This window comes from Opisthocomus hoazin, chromosome 2, assembly GCF_030867145.1.
Source record: "Opisthocomus hoazin isolate bOpiHoa1 chromosome 2, bOpiHoa1.hap1, whole genome shotgun sequence".
In the NCBI taxonomy this organism is placed as follows: Eukaryota; Metazoa; Chordata; class Aves; order Opisthocomiformes; family Opisthocomidae; genus Opisthocomus; species Opisthocomus hoazin.
The window spans coordinates 5,884,472-5,904,851 of NC_134415.1; the positions used below are offsets into that span (position 1 = coordinate 5,884,472).

The 20,380-nt window shown below is 50.0% G+C and overlaps 1 protein-coding gene across 1 annotated transcript; it reads left to right on the forward strand.

Annotated features, from left to right (window-relative positions):
• The first annotated feature begins 4,801 nt into the window (after positions 1-4,801).
• Positions 4,802-19,659, forward strand: CCSAP (centriole, cilia and spindle associated protein). The gene is made up of 3 exons (XM_075412148.1): positions 4,802-5,127; positions 13,484-13,767; positions 15,590-19,659. The coding sequence occupies exons 1-3, from the start codon at positions 4,854-4,856 to the stop codon at positions 15,761-15,763; spliced, it is 732 nt and encodes a 243-aa protein (XP_075268263.1). The 5' UTR covers positions 4,802-4,853; the 3' UTR covers positions 15,764-19,659.
• The last annotated feature ends 721 nt before the right edge of the window (positions 19,660-20,380 follow it).

The window sequence follows — 20,380 nt, forward strand, 5'->3', positions numbered from 1 at the left end:
GATCCAAGAAAAATGTGAGATTTGCGCTCAGAGCTGCTGGAAGAGGGGTTGCAGGGCTTCCCTGGCGGGTCGCAGCCCATCCTGGCCGTGACCGAATTTCCCAGAGCTCTGGATAACAGCGTTCGGCAGTTCTGGGGGACTTTCGCAGCCCAGCGCACTCGCTACCCCCGGCTAACCTGCCCCGCGCAGAGCATTTGAACCGGCTCCTCGGATCCTTCTCTCATGACAGCATTCCCCTGTGGGCAGCTGCTGCAGACCTAAAAGGGATAATAGCCCGTGAAACCAAAGACCCCGCATCTGCAGGATTAACCAGGCTTCTATTAACAGCGCGATGCCTTGTTTTGTGAGGTGGCTGGGACAGCCACCCCTCGGATTTGGCAGAGCCCCTCGGATTTGGCGGAGTTTCACTGGTGGATACAGGTCCAGGAAGTCTGGTTTTTTCCCCTGCCTGGCAAACTGTTCTTGCTGATTTGGATTTTACGCTGTTAAACACTTTAAAAATACGTTTCTCTCTGAGAAACAACTTATTTCTTTTCCCCTCTTTTCTCTCCCCCAGACTTTCCTCGCGGGATAGCACAGCAGCCCAGTTCCAGATCATGACAGCTCCTGTTTTGGCTGGAAGCCATCCTGCCCATCTGAAAGCTGTGTTGACATGTAATTTTCCACTCCTACTACACACAAACTGGCCGCTATCCCCCCCTTATTGCTCGGAGCCACGGAGACGTGCAACGGCAAAAGATCACAAGTTAAAACCATGCGTAACCTGCCCACGCGGTTACCCAGTTACTTTCTGTGACTGCACTCTACAAAATAGCATCCACGCTCCTTTTTCATTTCCTGCTAATTTTTGCACAGAAATCAAGCTATCTCTCTGCTGTTGACTTTGCTGTGGTTATTTTAGACAGAAATAAGACTGTTGCCCAGGCCAGACTGCTCTTCTCTCCAGCGAGAAGCTCTCATGCTCCCACTCAAACACAGGTAGCAGAGGAAACTGGGACTGCCGGGGTTTGGCATTGATCAGTCATCTGCCGTTGATCTGGCCTGAAACTCCTGACTTACCTGGTCACCTGGTTTGCTACCTGTAGGACAGCAGTAATAAGGATTAAGAGGCATAACTAGTCCTGTGCAGCCTGCTGTAGGTGACCCTGCTTCAGCAGGGGGTTGGACTAGATGACCCACAGAGGTCCCTTCCAACCCCTACCATTCTGTGATTCCGTGTTCCTTAGGGGAAAAAGGCTTTGAAAGAAAAAAGCAGGTTTAGAATTTCAAACGGTGTCTGCATTTCATTTTTTAATGAAGAAGCCCAGCAAAATACGCAAGGGAGGGAATTCTGGTGTTAGTATCAGCCTCACAAATAGTGTAGCTCTTCATTCAGGAATCATTTAACAGCTGGCTACTCTCAGCCCACGGAAGTGTCTGCCATGAGGTATTGGAGCCAACGCTCATTAGGATTAAAAAAATAATAATGTTTATACAGCTAGGCTGAGAACATCCAGAGCTGCTGCGTTGAGGGTGGGGAATGATCCTAGTCTGGCACACACAGAGCCACTTGGCTTTAGCTGGAGGGTGAGGGAGGAGTTGTCCTTCACCCAGGACGGCCTCAGCATCCTCCCCCAGCGCTGCCGAATGAGCTCCGGAGCCGGTTTGGGATGGTGGCTGGCCCGGAGGGACATCGGGCCCTGGTGGTTCCTGCAGATTGATTATGGCAGGCCGTGGGGAACGTGCCTGACAGCCACCGCTGCTGCTCCATCGGCCTCAAGTGAATCCCTTCGTCTCCATCAGAAAGGGAAGCCATCAGAGAGCATCCATGTACCTCTGATATAGCTGCGTCTTCCTAAACTGAGGACAAGACCTTCCCTGGGAAGGAAAAGCTGTGAACGATCGTTGCTCAAAAATGATACCTGGGAACAACAGCAGCCTTTTCATAACCACAACTGCCAAGCTAAAACTGTGCCACTTGGCTCAAAACGATTTGTTGTACAAAATAACATTTTCTAGATGGAAAGTAAACGCTGCGAACCCCAGACCTTGCCCATTTATATGAAATCCATTAACTTCATCTGCTCGTATAGACTGAGCAGAATACTGGGGTAAGAAACTCGAGTCCCGGTTAATCGGGGAGTGACCTGCTCTCCTCTCTCGCCAGCACTGCTAGGGCAGCCTTTGCTGGTGCCGCCTGCAGTTACAGCTATTTTTACACCAATTGTCCCCTGCTATTTTCCAAGAAACACCCTCTGTTAGAGCAGGTGGTGCTGAGGGCACGGCTGGACCGCAGTGGGACCACAGAGGTATCACTAAGGGCAATGGGAGAAGGCAGCGGGGACAACCCACCCAGCTGCCACGGCAGCCCTCAGCGGGGCTAACGAACAAGGGAGGCAGCTCCCAATTGTAAGTCCCAGGACAGCACTGAGAGGGGGAAAACTGCTGCATCTGCCTGGTTTTTCTACCAGCGAAGCATGGGAGCAAAGCTGCTGTACGTCTGCCTTGGACGGGGCACCGTGTACGCCGCAGCACATCGAGAAGGCGAGCTCAGCAGGGGCTCCTCACTGATTTCTGAAGCTGTTGTGTGATGGTGGGCACGTCAGAGGTGCTGTTTCTGTGCCTGTCTTCCCGGTAGGTATGCTGCCCGGGCTCCGCTCCCTTGTAGCTCCGTTGCTGCCTACCCCTGAGAGCGGCGGGCAGAGCCGGAGGGAGCTGGAGAAGCTCTAACTGGTTTTAAAACAGAGCTTAATAGGTTTACGAACACAGATGTACAAGGTGTTTGCCTGCAGCACCAGGCCCTCGACACCAGTGCAATCGGCCTCTCCTGGTTGGATTGTCCTGAATCCCTGGATTTCCCCAACATCCTGCTGTTGTGGGGCATTTGCCGTAACTGCGAAGGTTGGGGGGGCTGTGAAGGCTGGAGGGGAATATCCCAGCACTTCTGCAGAAGTCAGGGAGCATCTGTGCCCCCCCCACTCGCCCCAGGGCACCACTGGCTTGCAAAGACTCAACCAGTCCATGTAAAAACTGAGAGCTGTCATAGAACCACAGAATCATGGAATGGTTTGGGTTGGAAGCGACCTCATATATCATCTCGTTCCACCAGCCCAGGGTGCTCAGAGCTCCATCCAACCTGGCCTTGAGCACTGCCAGGGAGGGGGCAGCCACAGCTTCTCTGGGCAACCTGGGCCAGTGCCTCACCACCCTCATGGGGAAGAATTTCTTCCTAATGTCTAATCTAAATCTGCCCTCTTTCAGTTTCCAGCCATCTCCCCTTGTCCTATCACTACACACCCTTGCAAAAAGCCCCTCTCCATCCTTCCTGTCGGCCCCTCCAGGCACTGGCAGCTGCTCTCAGGTCTCCCCACAGCCTTCTCTTCTCCAGGCTGAACAGCCCCAGCCCTCCCAGCCTTTCCTCCCAGCAGAGGTGCTCCAGCCCTTGCAAAACAGCCCCTCTCCAGCTCTCTTGTGAGAGCTCTCTCTATACACAGCTCGGTCTGAGCATCGGTTAAACCAGACCGGTGTGGTTATGTTAGCTGTGTCGGGGATTGCACCAACCCGACGCACAGGCAGAGGTGCTGTGTGGAACCACCATTCCCTCACATTGAAGCCACCAGCACTTTCGTCACACTGAACAGTCTGGGCTGCTGTTTTCCACCCTGAGTATCTGTATCACCCTGGTTTTTTTCATTTCATAGAATCAGTAAGGTTGGAAGAGACCTCTAAGATCATCAAGTCCAACCGTCACCCCAACACCCCCATGCCTGCTAAACCATGTCCTGAAGTGCCACATTTACACGTTTTTTGAACCCCTCCAGGGATGGGGACTCCACCACTGCTCTGGGCAGCCTGGTCCAGTGCCTGACCACTCTTGCAGTAAAGAACTTTTTCCTAATATCCAATCTGAACCTCCCCTGATGCAACTTGAGGCCATTGCCTCTCATCCTATCGCCGGTTACCTGGGAGAAGAGACCAAGCCCCACCCCACAACAACCTCCTTTCAGGGAGCTGTAGAGAGCGATAACGTCTCCCCTCAGCCTCCTCTTCTCCAGACTGAACAGCCCCAGCTCCCTCAGCCCCTCCTCACCAGACTTGTTCTCCAGACCCCTCCCCAGCCTCGCTGCCCTTCTCCGGACACGCTCCAGCCCCTCAGTGTCCTTCTTGTGGTGAGGGGCCCAGAACTGAACACAGCACTCGAGGTGCGGCCTCACCAGCGCATTCGTGCCAGTTCAGGAAGGCACCAGGCAAGGCAAAATCACTGTTTGCCTCCGTATTTAAAAAAATAAAACAAAAAAAATCCCGAAGTGTTTTCGCGCGGCCGCCTCTGCAAACCCGGCAGTGCCCCCGTGTGTCGGCGCGGCGGCGGAGCCGGTGCGCAGCTCCCTCGCAGCCCGCCGGGCCGGGGCTGGCGGAGGTCTCGCCGCTGGCACCGCCGCCCCCGCGACGGTCGTGAGGGACGGGCGGGACTCGGTGCGGTGCCCCGGAGCGCGGGGAAGGGAGCGCGGGAGGCGCCCAGCGAGGGCTCATGGCGGTGGGGAACGAGGCTGTGCTCCTCGGCCGCCTCAGCGGCGAGCCCGGGCGGCTTCCTCGCCTCAGCCGGTGCCGGGGAAGCGGCACCGGGGCCGCTGCACTCAGGGGCAGCACGTCAACCCCGTGCTGGCGCTGTGCGCTCTCCTCAGAAATGGCGGGGGGGGCGGTGCTATCGGAGCGGGGCGTGGCCGGGCGCCTCTGTTTGGATGGGGAGAAATGGCGGGCGGGGGGGAAGGCGGTGCGGTCGGAGCAGGGCGGGCGGGGGCGGGCCGGGCGCCGCTGTTTGGATTTAAACGTTGCAGCGGGAGGTGTGGGGGGAGGCCGATCCCGATCCGTCCGCCATGGTGGTGCCGGCGCGGCGGGTGAAGACGGAGTACATGAAGCGGTTCAAGGAGCCGCAGTGGGAGTCGTGCGGCGCCTGCTACCTGGAGCTGCTGCGCTACCGCCTCAGCCGCCGCCTCCTGGAGCAGGCGCACCGGCCGTGGCTGTGGGACGGCTGGGAGCAGGGCGGCGGCGGCGGCAGCAGCACGGCCGGGTCACCCTCACCGCCCGCGGCCGCACAGGACGAGGAGGAGGAGGCGGCGGCGGTGAGCGAGGCGGGACGGGCCAGCCCCGGTAGGTAATGGCGGCGGGGGGGGTATCTCCGGTGAGCTCGGGGCCGTGCCGCTCCTCTGAGGGGGCGTCAAAGATGGCCGCCTCCGGGCGGCGTGAGGTGCCGCTCCCCGGCCCGGCGGTGCCGGACGGAGGGCGGGCATGGCGGTTCGGGACTTCCCGCCCGGGACCCTCCAGGCCTGGCGTGCAGGGAGGCTCGGGGGCGGCGAACCCCCCCCCCCACCCCGAAGCGCTCCCTGGGCCCGGCCGCGGGCTCGTCGATGGGATCCCCCGCATCGGAGGCGGCTCTTCGAAGGGCCCCGGCTCCCCGCCTGAGTCACGGCCGCTGATGTAAAGCGTTGCCATGGGAGCGGAGCATCCCTGCCCTTACATAAGCCGGTTCGCTGGGCAGAAGCGGAGAGCCGGGCCGGCGCTTAGCGCGATGGCTTCCCCGGATCCGCGCATGGCAGCGGTCGCTCGGTTCTTCGCGCTGCCTGAGGCTGGGTCTTGGCTTCGCAGCCGAGCATGGATAACGCAGTAGATACACCAGAAGGCTGTGCTGCCATTCAGCACGACCTGGACAGGCTGGAGAGTTGGGCAGAGAGGAACCTGATGAGGTTCAACAAAGGCAAATGCAGGGTCCTGCACCTGGGGAGGAACAACCCCATGCATCAGTACAGGCTGGGGCTGACCTGCTGGAGAGCAGCTCTGTGGAGAGGGACCTGGGAGTGCTGGTGGATGACAAGTTGACTCCACCACTGCCCTGGGCAGTCTGTTCCTATGCCTAATTAATCTGTTTCAGTGTCCCTTGGGGCCTGAGCTTACCAGAATGATGTGTATTCTGATATTCAAGTCTAAACTGCATTTGTTGCCCTTAAGAACACCGCATCATACAAAAGCTGTAGCTGTGCTGTCCTGTCTCTAAGAGGCCCGGTGTTTCAGAGCGTGCTCGTGGAGTGGGGCTTGGCAGGGAGCTGCAGCCTTCCTCATGGCTGGGTGGGCCTGTGGGACCCCACCCCATGTAGGGTGCACACAGCTGCTGGCTGCAAGGATAATGCGCTCTGACACCCCAAAGCTGGGCAGTGATGGAAGCACCCTGGCTAACCAGGGTGCAAAAGTATGAGTGGGTCTGATACTGCTCTCCTCAGAGAAAGTTAGACTGGGGAGTATGTGTGGAAGGAGTCAATACGTAGCATCTCAGTGAGAAGAAGCATGAAGGAACTACAGAAGATGAGGGAATGGTTGCGTGGGATGAGGTGATGTGTCCTGATGGGCAGTCTAAAGCTTGGCTTCTAGTGAGAGAAGGGTGGAAGCTGTTGAAGCTGCGTGTGGAACTTGGCACTTCTACCTTTTCTGATGCAGTTTGAACACGTGCCAGCCTTGGGCAGTCACGGTAGGGACCGGAAAATTTCTTTCTGCTCGCTGAGCCAGTGGGTAGAGCAGGTAGTCTGCTACCACCTAGATGGGACTGGCAGTTGCCAAGGCTAGAGGCTGCTGGCCGAGGCGTGCTGCTCGGTCCCTGGCCTGCTCCCTGCTGCTCTCTCTGACTCCTATCTGGGAGGAGATCTGGCTTATAATGGGAGAAAAGTCTGTCCCTGACATTAATTTCTTTTTGCCAAGTGGCTTAGGATAAACATTTTTGTAAGTTCTGCAAGTATTTAAGAGCTTTGCTAAGTCCTTAGCAAAAGGACTGGAAACAACTCTGCTTAGGCAGCTGGATTTAGTGGAAATTTACTGTATATTAGTGTACAGGCCAATAGATATGCAAGTGACTCATTCAGTATTAGACAATTGTAAGGCTGTATTTTTCTTTTGCTTAGTGGCTGGCTAATTAAAATGTGTGGAGGAGATAACAACATGGGAACTACCACTCCACAAATCTTCCATTATTCAACTGCTTTTTTTCTGGAAGGACTTAATTACACTGAAGTGCTGTGGGGGTAGCTGAGTGTGCTCACGTCGATGATATCTTTTGTCTTCTGAATCTGACATCCACCTACACGCTGTAGCATCCTGGTTATTACCTGGCTACGGCCACTTCCCTCTGTTCTGAGGGGAACCTCATTTCTGGCGGAGTGGTATCGACAGTGCTTGTGGCCGAGTGTTTGGCCAGCACTCGTGTGGTGTCTGAGGGCAAGCCAGTGCATGATGGTGTGCGTGGCCATGGTGGTTTCTTTCCCTTGTTAAAATGAGTCTGTGTGCATTTGTAAAGCAGTTTGTAAATGCTTCTGGTGTGTGCTACTGGAGAGAGTCAGAGGAGGGCTACAAAGATGATGAGGGGACTGGAGCATCTCTCCTACGAGGAAAAGCTGAGGGAGCTGGGCTTGTTCAGCCTGGAGAAGAGAAGGCTGCCAGGGGACCTTAGAAATGTTTATAAATATCTCAAGGGTGGATGTCAAGAGGATGGGGCCAGACTCTTTTCAGTGGTGCCCAGCGACAGGACAAGGGGCAATGGGCACAAACTGAAGCAGAGGAAGTTCCAGCTGAACATGAGGAAGAACTTCACTTTGAGGGTGATGGAGCCCTGGCCCAGGCTGCCCAGAAGGGCTGTGGAGTCTCCTTCTCTGGAGATATTCAAACCCTGCCTGGACAAGGTCCTGTGCAGTCTGCTCTGGGTGACCCTGCTTCGGCAGGGGGTTGGACTGGGTGATCCACAGAGGTCCCTTCCAACCCCTGCCGTGCTGGGGTTCTGTGCAGAGAAAGCTGATGTGTGCAGCTTGCCTTCAGGGTTTAGTAGTGTTGGTCTAAGGTGCTACCAGTGTCAACACCTGAGATGCGCTGACTAAATGCTTTTGTCCTACATGCTATCTCATGCTTAAGCTGTAGCCAGGTGATACTAAGGCGTGCTTGGTGGCCACTTTGGGTTAGTTTCTTCTGGCTCTTCACTTGCAGCAACTGTTTGTGTGACTGTTCTGTAGAACGTGCCCAGGCACAGATGTGCTTTAAACATAATCCAACAAAATCTTGACCTAAATCAGCTGGTCTAGTTGTCACATCCTCAAAACTGTCAACGGCACCCAGTGCGCTGGTAAGTGGAAGACAGGAGCTCTTGGCAGCAGCACTGCTGTCAGACCTGTTGCTTGTGAAATGATGGTGTCGCACACACGTGTGAGATAAAGGCATCTTTCAGTCCTTGTTGCCCTTTCGCCTGCAGCGTTTTTGTGCAGAGGTCTGAAACGGCAGCAGTGACAAGCTGGTAGCAAAGCAGTTGCCACACAGTAGTTGGGAAGTGACTGATCTGGATTAATGCAGCTTGGCAGAAGATCCAATTTCAAACTCGTTCCCTGATCTTGTCTGCCAGGTGCGGGTGTGTTTGCTGGACAAACATGGGGAGGAGAAGCTTGTGGTGCGGGAGGAAGGCAGCAGTGTCAGTTTAGGGGTTTATAGTGCTGTGATTCAAAGCTGCTCCTTGTTTTTTTTTTTTTCTTTTGGATGGAAACAAGCTTTGCTCTCAAGCCAAGCCAGTCATTGCTTTCTGAACTCCGCTGCGGATGAAGCTTGTGCGAGTCTAATTAGCTCTGAGCTGCTGTGTTGCTGGTAGCTCAAATACTGCCTCGTACAAGGTCTGTCTTGAAGCAATGATGTTGCCATCTGCCTCAGCTGTAGTAACTACTTACTACCTGGTCAGTTTATATCCACAGCTGATGTATGCCCCCTCCAAGAGGCCTTGGAGACCTGCCCTGTTTGGAGAGGTGTTTGTACTAAAGCGGGAGGCTCCGAGTTCTGCCCATGGCAGCCTGAAGCACAAAGCGCTTCTCCTGAACCTAAGGTAGTGCTGTAAGGAGCAAACATCTCTGTGTGGAGATAATACTGTTGGCCCCTTGGCCCTGTGGGTCTGATCAGAAGGTTGTTGATGCTTCCAGTACGTCAGCAGAGCATTTGGAATGGGAGCTCAGTCTGTGCCGCAGAGCATGCAGCATGCTCCTCTGGAGCTCCTCCGGCTTGAGCCCTGAAGGGGAGTTGGCAAGCTGGGCAGTGCAGCAGGGTTAGGTGAGCTCTCCTGGGCAGGAGCTTCCAACAGCCATACTGGGTGGGCCTGGCAGCCTTGTTCTGCCTGCTAAGCACTTAATCCCCTCCTGTCCGCGGTGCTCTGCTTAGCATCCATGATGCCGTTTTAAATGTTCCTAGCTTTTTCCCCTCTCCTGTCTAATCCCTGTAATGCTGTTCCCTGGGCAGCTGGGTCTAACTCCTTCCCTGCTATCAGCTGCTGCTTTTCTACCTTCCTGTGAAAAGGGGTGCCTAACAAAATGGCTTGGCCTATTAACTATAGTTTTAAATAAAAGGCACAAATAACCATTAAAGATGTCTGCCTTGTGCCTTCACCAGCTGAGTTCAGTGTAAATGCACTGTAGGAGTGAATTAGTGGAAATACCTGCTCTACTAGCAGGTGCTGATAAGGTGCTGTAGTGTGCTTTGGCATAGAGCAATTACTGTAAGACTGTGCACAGGACTCTGTGTGCCATTTACCCATATGCTTTTATTGCTATTTTGGGACAAGCTGGCTCAATCATTTCTGCACCAGCTGGAGCTATATCCTAGTGAGCAGCATCCCCAGGCATGGCTGTTGCCTTGAAGTAGCATCTTAAAGCTGGAGTATCCAGGCAATTGCAGAGTGCCCACTCCTTTCTGTATTTATACAGTCTCTAAATGCCACCTCTGCGGCGCGTGAACTCAGTGTTGCTCCATTCTCCTTTGTAGAGAAGGAAGATGCCATTTTCCCTTGAACGGAGGATGGAACAGCTTCCTGAAATAAAAGCACTCCTGTGTTCACAATTGTCAGCAATATGTCCCCCTTTGGTTTTTTATTTTTTTCAAAACAGCGCTTCCTTCTGATAATGAGCCTAGCCAGTCCCTGAGGAGTGGGCTCTGTAGAGAGATGTGTGGATCGTGCTTTGTGAGGGGATAGCTGTGTGCTGCCTGTTGTGGCTGTGATGAATGAGCTGCCTTGTTACAGGTGAAGTGGTGTGTCCCGGAGCCCAGGACACTGCTCTTTTACCACGTTAAGGTCACTGCTCCCTGCTTTTTATCCAGCCTTGGCTATCATAACCAAAGCTGTGTGCACCCGATACTCAGATGTGTGAAATTCATCTGGCCATCTTTTGTTCTCACGCTGTCACTCCCTTGGCCTTGACTACTCTTCTTGGTTGTTTTGTGGGGACACTCAACTAAATTCTTAACAAATATGGCTCCAAATGCTTTAACGCTGCTGGCTGCTCTTACCTACATGCTCAGCTGTACTGCAGTCTCACCTGTAGCTGAACACTGCACCTGCACACCCTGGAAGCCTGGCCTGAACAGGGCCCAGCACCAGGGCCTCTGGGCTGGTTGACAGCAAGTAGAAAATGTGCTGGCAAGGCCAGCAGCTAGCAAGAGAGAGCATGAGGCTCATCTTGTGGGAATGCTGGGGCAGTGGCAAGCCTTGGTGTCTTCATCCTGCAAGTGCCAAGTGAGTGCAAGAGTAAACGGGTGCTTAACCAGTGTGCCAGGCAGGTGACTTCCATTTCATCAGAGCTGGATGGATGCAGAAGCGAAATTAAACCAGTGTCAGATTGGAGATGTACTTGCTTGACGAGCTAAATCATAACAAGTAGCAAGGATTATAGATATTTTGTCACAGGATTGGCAAGCTTTTAATTAAGACACTTGAGTAACATTTGTTGCAGTTGGTTGTGGTCAACCTCTCAATATGGAAGCAAGCCTTAAACTAGATGAGCTCCTCCTATGCCAGTGGAGGAATTCCCTCCGTACACACCAGTGTATGCTGGTAGCACTTGGAACAGGGGCAGCTTGCAGCTGGTCCCTACCACAACCAGGAATGGATGGTGTGGCAGAAAACTTGCAAGTTCAGCACATCTATGTCAGCAGAGTGTGAATATATTGTGGTGTGTGTCTGAGCATCTAATGCTCAAAGGTGGGCAGTTGAAGGGAATTGCTTACTAGTGGACAGCTATGCTGTTAGGCTAATAAAAGGCTTTAGTTGTCTTTTACATAAAAGGCATGGTTGGTATAAGTCACAGAGACTTCAGATCACAAGGTCTGCTTGTCCCCCCAGTGCTTAGGGGTCATGTTCAATGTTTAGCCTACACCTCCAACTTGCCCGTGACACTGTTGAAGATTTGCAGGATGGAGAACTAAAACAGGGTTCTGTGTATTTACTTTTTTCCAAAGTCGTATTCCATTAACGTACTGTAAGCAGTGTATTTGATTAGAATCACTACAGAAACATAGAACCATAGGTGGGAAAAGACCTTTAAGATTGAGTCCAACCATTAACATGGCACTGAAGTCCACCACTAAACCATGTCCTGAAGTGCCCCATCCACATGTTTTTTGAACCCCTCCAGGGATGGGGACTCCACCACTGCTCTGGGCAGCCTGGTCCAATGCCTGACCACTCTTGCAGTGAAGAAATTTGTCCTGATATCCAATCTGAACCTCCCCTGATGCAACTTGAGGCCGTTGCCTCTCGTCCTATTGCTGGTTACCTGGGAGAAGAGACCAACACCCGCCTCACCACAACCTCCTTTCAGGGAGCTGTAGAGAGGGATAAGGTCTCCCCTCAGCCAGCCTCCTCTTCTCCAGACTGAACAGCCCCAGCTCCCTCAGCTGCTCCTCACCAGACTTGTTCTCCAGACCCCTCCCCAGCCTCGCTGCCCTTCTCTGGACACCCTCCAGCCCCTCAATGTCCTTCTTGTGGTGAGGGGCCCAGAACTGAACACAGCACTCCAGGTGCGGCCTCACCAGTGCTGAGTACAGGGGCACGATCCCCTCCCTGCTCCTGCTGGCCACACCATTCCTGATCCAAGCCAGGATGCCGTTGGCCTTCTTGGCCACCTGGGCACACTGCTGGCTCCTGTTCAGCCGGCTGTCGACCAGCACCCCCAGGTCCTTCTCCGCCAGGCAGCTTTCCAGCCATTGCTCCCCAAGTCTGCAGCGTTGCGTGGGGTTGTTGTGACCCAGTGGCAGGACCTGGCACTTGGCCTTGTTGAACCTCACACAGTTGACCTCAGCCCATCGATCCAGCCTGTCCAGATCCCTCTGCAGAGTCTTCCTGCCCTTGAGCAGATCAACACTCCCGCCCAGCTTGGTGTCATTTGCAAACTCACTGAGGGTCACCAATAAAGATATTAGTTTAGATTAGTATTAATAGGGTAGTTTAAGACCTCTTGTCACCAGTTGGTAACACCATACAGACCTCAATGTTGGGAAGAACCTTTGGCTGTTCTTTTCCAGTCAATATCCATGGGCACTCGCTTGACTATATTTCATGATGTTGTAAACCAGACTTATTCAAAGCAACTTAGAACCTTATTGTAAGGCATGACTTTCTTATCAGCCTTTCTCTTAGATTCAAGAATTATTGCAGTGCTATGCCAGATACTGGCTTCCTTCATCTGAAGTCTGAGACCCAAACTTTGGTATGTAAGTTATATGCAGAAGATGTCAAGAACTGCTGGCTGTGAGGCACCATGAACAAAGGAAAACTGGTTCCTCCATAGCTCTGTAATGCAAGAAGATTGTATCTGATGAAGCAGTTTGTTTTCGCTGTGTTTTTATTATTTAGTATCTTACATAATGCTGATTCAGCCTTCACTGTTAATCTGCATCTGCAAATTAAAAATGATACAGGCTTTAAATTCTCCCTCGCAAACCCTGCTCTACATAAACAATGCCTGGAGCACAAACGCTGGGCCCTTGTTACGGAAGGTTTAAAAAGCGTGGGGGGGGAAATGAGCCTCAGAGAGTGTTGCCTATAGAGCGTGGTACTTTGAATGTAAAACCTGCTTCACAGAGCAGATAGCAAGGGGGATGTCTATCACCTTGTAACTCTTTGCTTCATACTCCCCTCTCCCCCGTAAACAGAAAACCATAATCAAGACATATCTATAATCAGGGAGCTTGAAAATGAATCACTCTTTTCTTTCAGTGGAAGCTCATAATATGAGGGATTTAATATTGCAGATACTCTTATCAGACTTCATCTCTGACTGGCTGGCAGCATCGACATGGCGTTCAGCAGTCCATCTGTTCGCTGTCTGAAAGATGGGGGGATGAAACAGTGAAGACAGAAGATTACTGGAAACAGTCTTTCAAACGCTGCCTGGAGCTACTGGTTATCTGTAGCCTCGCTAGTGAAAGGCGTGTTTACGTGTGCGAGAGCCAATGTGCAGAGGGATGGGCTTGGAAATACTGTAGTCACTAAGGAAAGAAGGAAGGCATTTAAGCAGGGTATACATCTGTTGCTAAGGAAGTAATGACTTCTATTTCTGAAAAAACTGCAGCTTCAGAGATGTTTGAAGAGAGGCTGTGCAAATCAGACATTAATATGTTGTCATTGGGCGCTCAAAGCATCACTTCGTTGTTGTTTTTTTCTCTTTAGAGAAAGAAAGAGAAGATCAAGAAAAGCAGCAGAAGGAAGAGCAAGAAAAAACTGTAGAACACAATTCTGTAAAGGAAGCAGACAAAACCAGCCGTACAGGACGACGTCCGAGTCGAAGCGCCTTGTCCAGTCGTAATGAGCGGAGATCAGCCAAAAGTCCTCAAAAGACAGATGCACCAAAGGAGAACAAACACCCGTTTGCTCTGTATGGGTGGGGAGAAAGACAGACGGATACTGGAAGCCAGAAAACTCACAATGTCTGTGCTTCTGCTTCAGCAAATGAAGTAAGTAAAAGCTTCTGTTTCATGAAGGGGCAGTGACTACTTAGTGCCTGGATATGTCCAATATCTAGGTAAAACTTCTCGGGGATGCCTTTATTTGAGTGCTTGGAGATTCAGCAATAAATTATATTAAAAAAAAAAAAAAATTCCAGCAATGAACCTGAAGCGGTTTGACACGCCCAGCTCTTAACTGTTCATCGTTTTTGAAACTTCCCATGTTTGACTAATACTTGCAAGTTCTGATTAAAACTTTGCTATCTTGTTTCTGGCTGTTACAGTGCTACCAGCAATACTGGCTGTTAGAAATGTATTTCTGCATTCTGAACCTCACGAAAACAAGAGAAAAGCAGCAGGCAGTTAGCCCCAGGCATCCCACAGCAGGCAGGTATATGAACACTGGGGTAGCGCTGGCGCTGTGAAGGAGTGACTTTTGCTGGGGCACTCCCCAGGGAGAGGAGCCTCGCCGAGGAGCTGTGACTGCTTTGCTGCTAAAATGTCTGTCTAGCAGGCTGCCAGCTGGGAGCTTTTTGCCGACAGCAGAGTGGCCTATGGGATGGCTGATGGATTGCAGAGTTGATGTAAATATTAGCAAAATGGCACAAATAAAATTCCTATGGTCACGGACAGCACCAGGATTCTGCTGTAGTGGGGTCTGTTTCCTGGCTTAGCAAGAACCGCTAAGGTTGGAGTGTTGCAACACACCTGTTTCTTTCTTTTCTGTAGCTTGCCTAGGCTGGTAGAACATAATCATTAACGTATCCCTGCCAGCATCTTGTCTTTATCTTACTGCCAATGTCGAGTCTGAATCTGTGACCCAAGGTGTCTGAGGATTAAGGTGGGTGGTGGTCTTGATGTATAAGCTAGAGCTGACTTCGGAGGGGCTGTTTTGGAAGGGGTTGGAAGCATAGCCTCTTCCTTCCTGGACAGCTCTGAGGGAAATGAGGAACTTGGGCCTTGCAGCTCCTGAAAGAAGCTGCCCTTCCCGATGGTGGATGCTGTTACTGGGTTGATAAGCTTCGGTCAGGGGTGGAAGTAGTCGAGTGGAGCTTTGTGTTGAAGCCCAACTGAGGCTGACGTCTGACTTGAGCAGAGATAGTTGTACTTTCTAAGACTTCTGACGTTTCTTATGCTGGAGAGAGTTACAGAATCCCTAAGATCAGGTCTTGAGTTTGGAGTGAATGGGCAGGCTGCTTCTGAAACCCTTCCGATTACATAGTGCTTTTCCCTAAGTGGGACCTGACTACCTACTGCCTGGCTAGGCTACTGTTCTTCAGTGGTTGAAAGGTGTTACCCTCCCCTAACTGAGAAGGGAGATGGAGTTTTAAATCTGGAGACGCAAGCAAGCATAAAAGTTGGCTCCTAAGATTAAATTTGGGGAAAATATGATAACTTATATAAAAATATATGTAGGTGTGCCTGCAGCATCCTGTCAAAATTAAGTTCTTCAGTCTCTAGGGATTGGTCTTACTCCTGTGGCTTAGGTTTTAAGGGATGCTTGGGCATATTGAGAGATGTTTAAGAATTTAAAATGGTAGAAATAGGAGAATTGAGGTTTTTAGAATATGTCAGAGTAAGACTGAGAAACATTAAAGGTTTCTGGAATCGTTTAATAGTGCAAAAGATCATGCAGAATAGAACTTGAGCCATTTTCAATAAAAAATTTCTGTGCTTCTGTTAGTGGTAGAAATTACAGAAGAAATTATAGTCTTGCTAGTAAACCGTGTTTCTTCAGGAGGGGGACTGGGACAGACACAAAGTGACCCTCGGCTTTCCTGGGAGGTTCCTAAGCTGTTTTCCTGCTGTAATGCTCATTCTGGTCCCTTAGATTCACGAATCTGCTCTGCGAGCGAAGAACAGGAGGCAAGTGGAGAAAAGGAAGCTTTCTCAGAGGCGAGTGCGCTCAGCAGAAGCGGAGAAAGCTTGGCGAATAAAGCCCTCCCCGCCAGATAACCCTTGGATGACAGAGTACATGAGATGCTACTCGGCGAGGGCTCGGTGAATTTGGATTCCCTTGGGCATCTTCAGAAGAAGTGACGCATATCAGGACACTGGTGCAAGGAACCAAACTACTTTATGCAAGGTTTTTATAGGGAGTTTCCAGCTGTTCACAAACATTTGTTACGGTATTTTTATCTTGGCTACCTACCTCACAGTGGGGTGCGTTGCTGGAGCCATAACATTTGAAGAGGCTTTTAGATATAGCTACCCAAACTTTTAAACAGTTCCCCTTTTGGGAATTTTTCTAATACTTCAGTTGACTTGTTTTAGGGGTGGGAGGGGGGAGACTCAGCATACAGGGAGTCAAAGCAAACACTTTTTTGATCTTGGTCGCAAATAATATCGTCCCTTATTTTAGAAGCCCAAGTCATGGGGAGGTGGTGTTGGGGAAAGACTTTAAAGGGGTGATGGAGGTGCCTTTGTATTTATAGTACTATTTGATTTAATACTTTTACCAAAATAAGTATATTAAGACAGGCAACAGGAAAGCCAGTGGGTCTGGCAAACAGCACTAATAAATGTAGATGCTTTAGGCAGGCAAATACCAAGTATTGTCTGTATATAGGAACGTTCAAAAAAACCTTGTTTGATTAGTGAATCTGCTAATGCTAACTTTTATTGCTGTTTCTAAGGTCATTAGAATAAACTACTAATTTTCAGGGCAAGAAACAGCTGCAGGATTGTTTTGCTGTCGCTGTGCCTGCTGTACCAAATAACCGATGTAGACAATCATGACCTGATAGCTGCTGCTCAATAAGCAGTTGCTTGTTCTACCAGTATCGAGCTGTACCGCTGCGTTAAGCTCGTGGTCACACTTTCTCTGTGCTTAATCGTATAAACGCATTTACTGAAGGAGAGGGCTGGCTCCTGTCTGGTGAAGTCTATTTTTAACATGTAAAAATATATTATGCTCAGAGGGGGTCAGAGTGCAATATGCATTCCATGTGGTGATGGTGTACAATACACCCTGAAAGGTTTCAAACTGGAAAATCATGTTGCTAGAACTTGTAGATGAAGCCCTGAGCAGCTTTCTGCCTCTCCAAATTGGTGCAGGACTCCTTGCTGTAGGGGTGCCAGGGCTAGGCGGAGGAGGAGAGGTGTGCCCTGTAGTAAACAAGAACATAGAATGGAGTTGGAACACTCTCACTTTGTAGGTCCTGCTTCTACGCAGTAAGGCTGTGCTTCATTGTTCGTGATATTCTGAGTGCTTTTGTTCCCTCAAGCTGCTGTAAATTCATTTTTTCAGTTTGATAACTAAGCTTTAGGCAGATTATTGCTGTAGTGGTGAGCTTCAAAGCTTTGTTCCATTGTGTTGTGTGTTAGTTACGTACGTTGGTTACCTCGGCTTAACGATTTTGAAGCTTGTGTTTTCCAGACTGGACACCTCCTCCCAGGAAGCACACTTGCACTTCTGCAGCAGAAACCTGCGCTAGTCTTAGCTTCATTCCACAGTCTCAGTGAGTAAGCAGACTCCAGAACTGCAACAGAGTTATGTGCTTAGTGGAAAGTTTAACTGCAGAGGTTATTGAAAGAAAGTAATCATGCAGAGGGACCAAGCCCTGCTGCCTCCTGGTGTAAATCACATTACATCAGTAAAGGCTGCATTACTCTCAGTTTACATCTCACTAAGATGTCCTAGCATCCATGAAATTAGCTGATTTTTTTTTTTACCTGTCTTTTAAGCATACAGCTATAAAGAACCAGACGACTCTTGTTCAGGATACCTACTAGAGATTTTACAGCTTCTACATCTGGGAATGCAAAGTATGATTAAGTATGTTTTATACACAGCAAAATTACGGTATTCCAACTTTGAAGTAAACCGCAGGCTAGAACTTCCTACAACTTTAAAACAGTGCCCAAAAATGAGGCAAACTATTCCAGAGGATGCCTTTATTCCATGTGAGATTCTCTTAATTTCCTTTTATGCTGTGTTTTCCTCCTCAAATAGCTGCTGTAAATAAGCTGAAGTTGCTTCTGATGCTGTTTCAATTCAGAACCACCCTAGCTTTGACCAGCAGCGTCCAAGCCCTAGCTGGGTAGTGTTTAACAGCCTTATTCAGTAGAAACTCGGCCTGCTCCTGTAGCCCAGAACGGTGTGTGCACCTCCAGCTCGTAACTGCAGCAGAGGGGCTGCGCCCTCAGTGCGCTTTGTGGCATTGAACAGTCTCCTGTGGGGCAGGACTCGCCGTGCCGTGCTGAGACAGCCAGCTTCTGCTGCACGCTCTTCCCACTGGGCACGGAGGAGCCAAGGTGACTGGGCGCCTGCCGTAAGGACCCGTTTTTGGCTAAGATGGATCTCCCATTAGATATTGGTCTTTCCAGTAATTACAGAAGGCGTAAACGTCTTCTGCCTCAGATACTGGGTACCAAACATAACCCATCTCATGCTCTGCAGAACACCTGAGCAAGCCTGTTGGAGAATCCTCAACAAAGAGCATCGAGGCTGCTATGTACTGAGGAAATGATCCAGTTCTTACCCTTGTCTGGTCAAGAGCTGTTCCCCACCGAGAGTCTGCTAGAAGATAGCAGTGACACTAACCAGGTCACGAGAGTCACTGTTGGGCTTTTTCAAATGGTCTGTGGCTACAAATAATCCTGGGTGCTATGTTGATACTATCTTGGTGATGTAATGCCTGAAGCGAGGGGCAAATCTGTGCAGATCAGGGGGCCTTCCTGCGTCTGGCCATTGCCTGACTAAAGAAGGCTAGCAGGGTCACTAAGGCGATGTGCAATAGTAGAGTTCTGGTCACGGCATAGAGGCAGAGTACTTGGCATGTGCCAGGCTGAAGTCTGGAAAATGGTTATTCTGGTGTTTCGAAGTTAACAAATGAAAAGCCCAGGGACTTGGAAAGCAGAACTTTTCAGGTGTAAAAGCTTTAACTCTATTCCGTAGATTCTTACAGGAGGTGGCTGGTTTGCATCAAATTGGACTGATTAAAAAAAATGGAAAACCTAGCAAATGTCACCCTGTCAGTTAAGGAAGCTCTGAAGTTTGTCTTGCAGGGACTCTGAATTCAGCCAAGCAACGAACACTTCTCACTCCTGTTTTAGAAGTAAAACTTTGTAAGAACACCGCACATACTTGGTTGTCCAAAGTCTTTGTTAAAGTAACTGTGCATTCCTTTTTGTTTCTGAAAGTACTTAGCTAAGTGAAACGAGACTCTTACAATGTGTAATGCTGCAACTTAACTATAGTGTTGTGAAGGCTGGTGTTTACAGTGTAAAGTGTTACAGTGAAAACTGCTTTAAGAGTGTCTCTGTGAAATACAGTAGCATGCCTGCTCAGTCACATCTCTGCAACTATGAATTACAGACGCTTTCACTGGGAGCCGAGACAGTCGAGGTCGTAGCTAAACTTAGAGCCAATCTGAAGAAAACTGAGGGACAGAGCTGAATTTTTGGGAAGAATTTTATCCAGGTAGCAAATGCACACTTTAATCAGATTTTTAACATGTAGGGAAGTATATCTGTTCTGTTTGGTTTTTGTTAATGGTATAATGCAGTGCCACTGAACTATAAAGGCCTCTGGCTTTATTTTTTTTACTGGGGTAGGGGCCAGAAGCTAGCGATCTGAGGGCCTTACGTGTGGTGACCTGGAGATTCCAGTTCATTGTCCAGCTCAGTTTGTGCACTCAGCAGCAAAGCCATACATGGAGCCTGATTCAACACCTTGACAGTAGCCCCTGCAAAATCAGGGGTACAAGTGAATGGGAAGCTGCCTCAGCTGTTGTTAGCACTGAATTCACTTTAAAAACTATAGGGAAATACCATCTAAGCTTGAAGCAATATGTGTTTTTTAAAGTTTTTAAACAGTGTTTGTTTTTAATGCTTCTCTATTGTCTGTATTTAATAATGTAGTGTCAACTTGTGTATGTGAATAAAATGAGTGACACCAAGTGCCGTGACTGCTTGTACCATGGCTGCTGGCATCTTGGGCTTCCCATTACCGGGAGCTGTTGTCTCTGCATGCGGCCTCGTGGCTGCTGCTTATCCCATGTCCTCCTGCCTGAAGAGGAGTGACAGGTTCCTGCAGTGACTGCCTGGGTAACAGGCTAGGTTACAGGCAGGAGTCCAGCTGAGAGCTGAGCTTGTCCCCTCTCTTCCTTCTTAACCCCTTCCCAGTCTGACTGGCTTTTTCTACCACCAACCAGGGAAAAAAAACCAGCGCTGCAAATATCACAGCTGCCTGAAGCGCTGTGCGTGCTGAAGCTCTTGGGAATCTGATTTTAGAACTTTGGAAGAGGGTAGCAGGAGAAAACAGGAAGCTGTATCACTAAGAACAAGTACAATCTTGCAAAGAGGAAAAGTGAAGCTGCTAAAGGCTGGCTCCACTGAAGCTCTGGCTACTGCTGGTTCTACAGTAAATCAAAGGGACCTGGGGTATGTACTTCCTGGATTTACAATGTATTTGAGATTTTTATAGTGTTAATTCTTTCAGCATATAGAATATAATACAAGTGAGCTGCACAAAGTAATCATGTTTTTTATAATAGCATTCATTTTTTAAGGCCTTACAGGAGCTGTGTACTTTTGGGCTGTGAGGTACCTCCCTGAATACAAAGAATGGGGGAGATGGGTCAAGCGTGAATTCAGTCTGAGTTGCCCAACAGTCTGA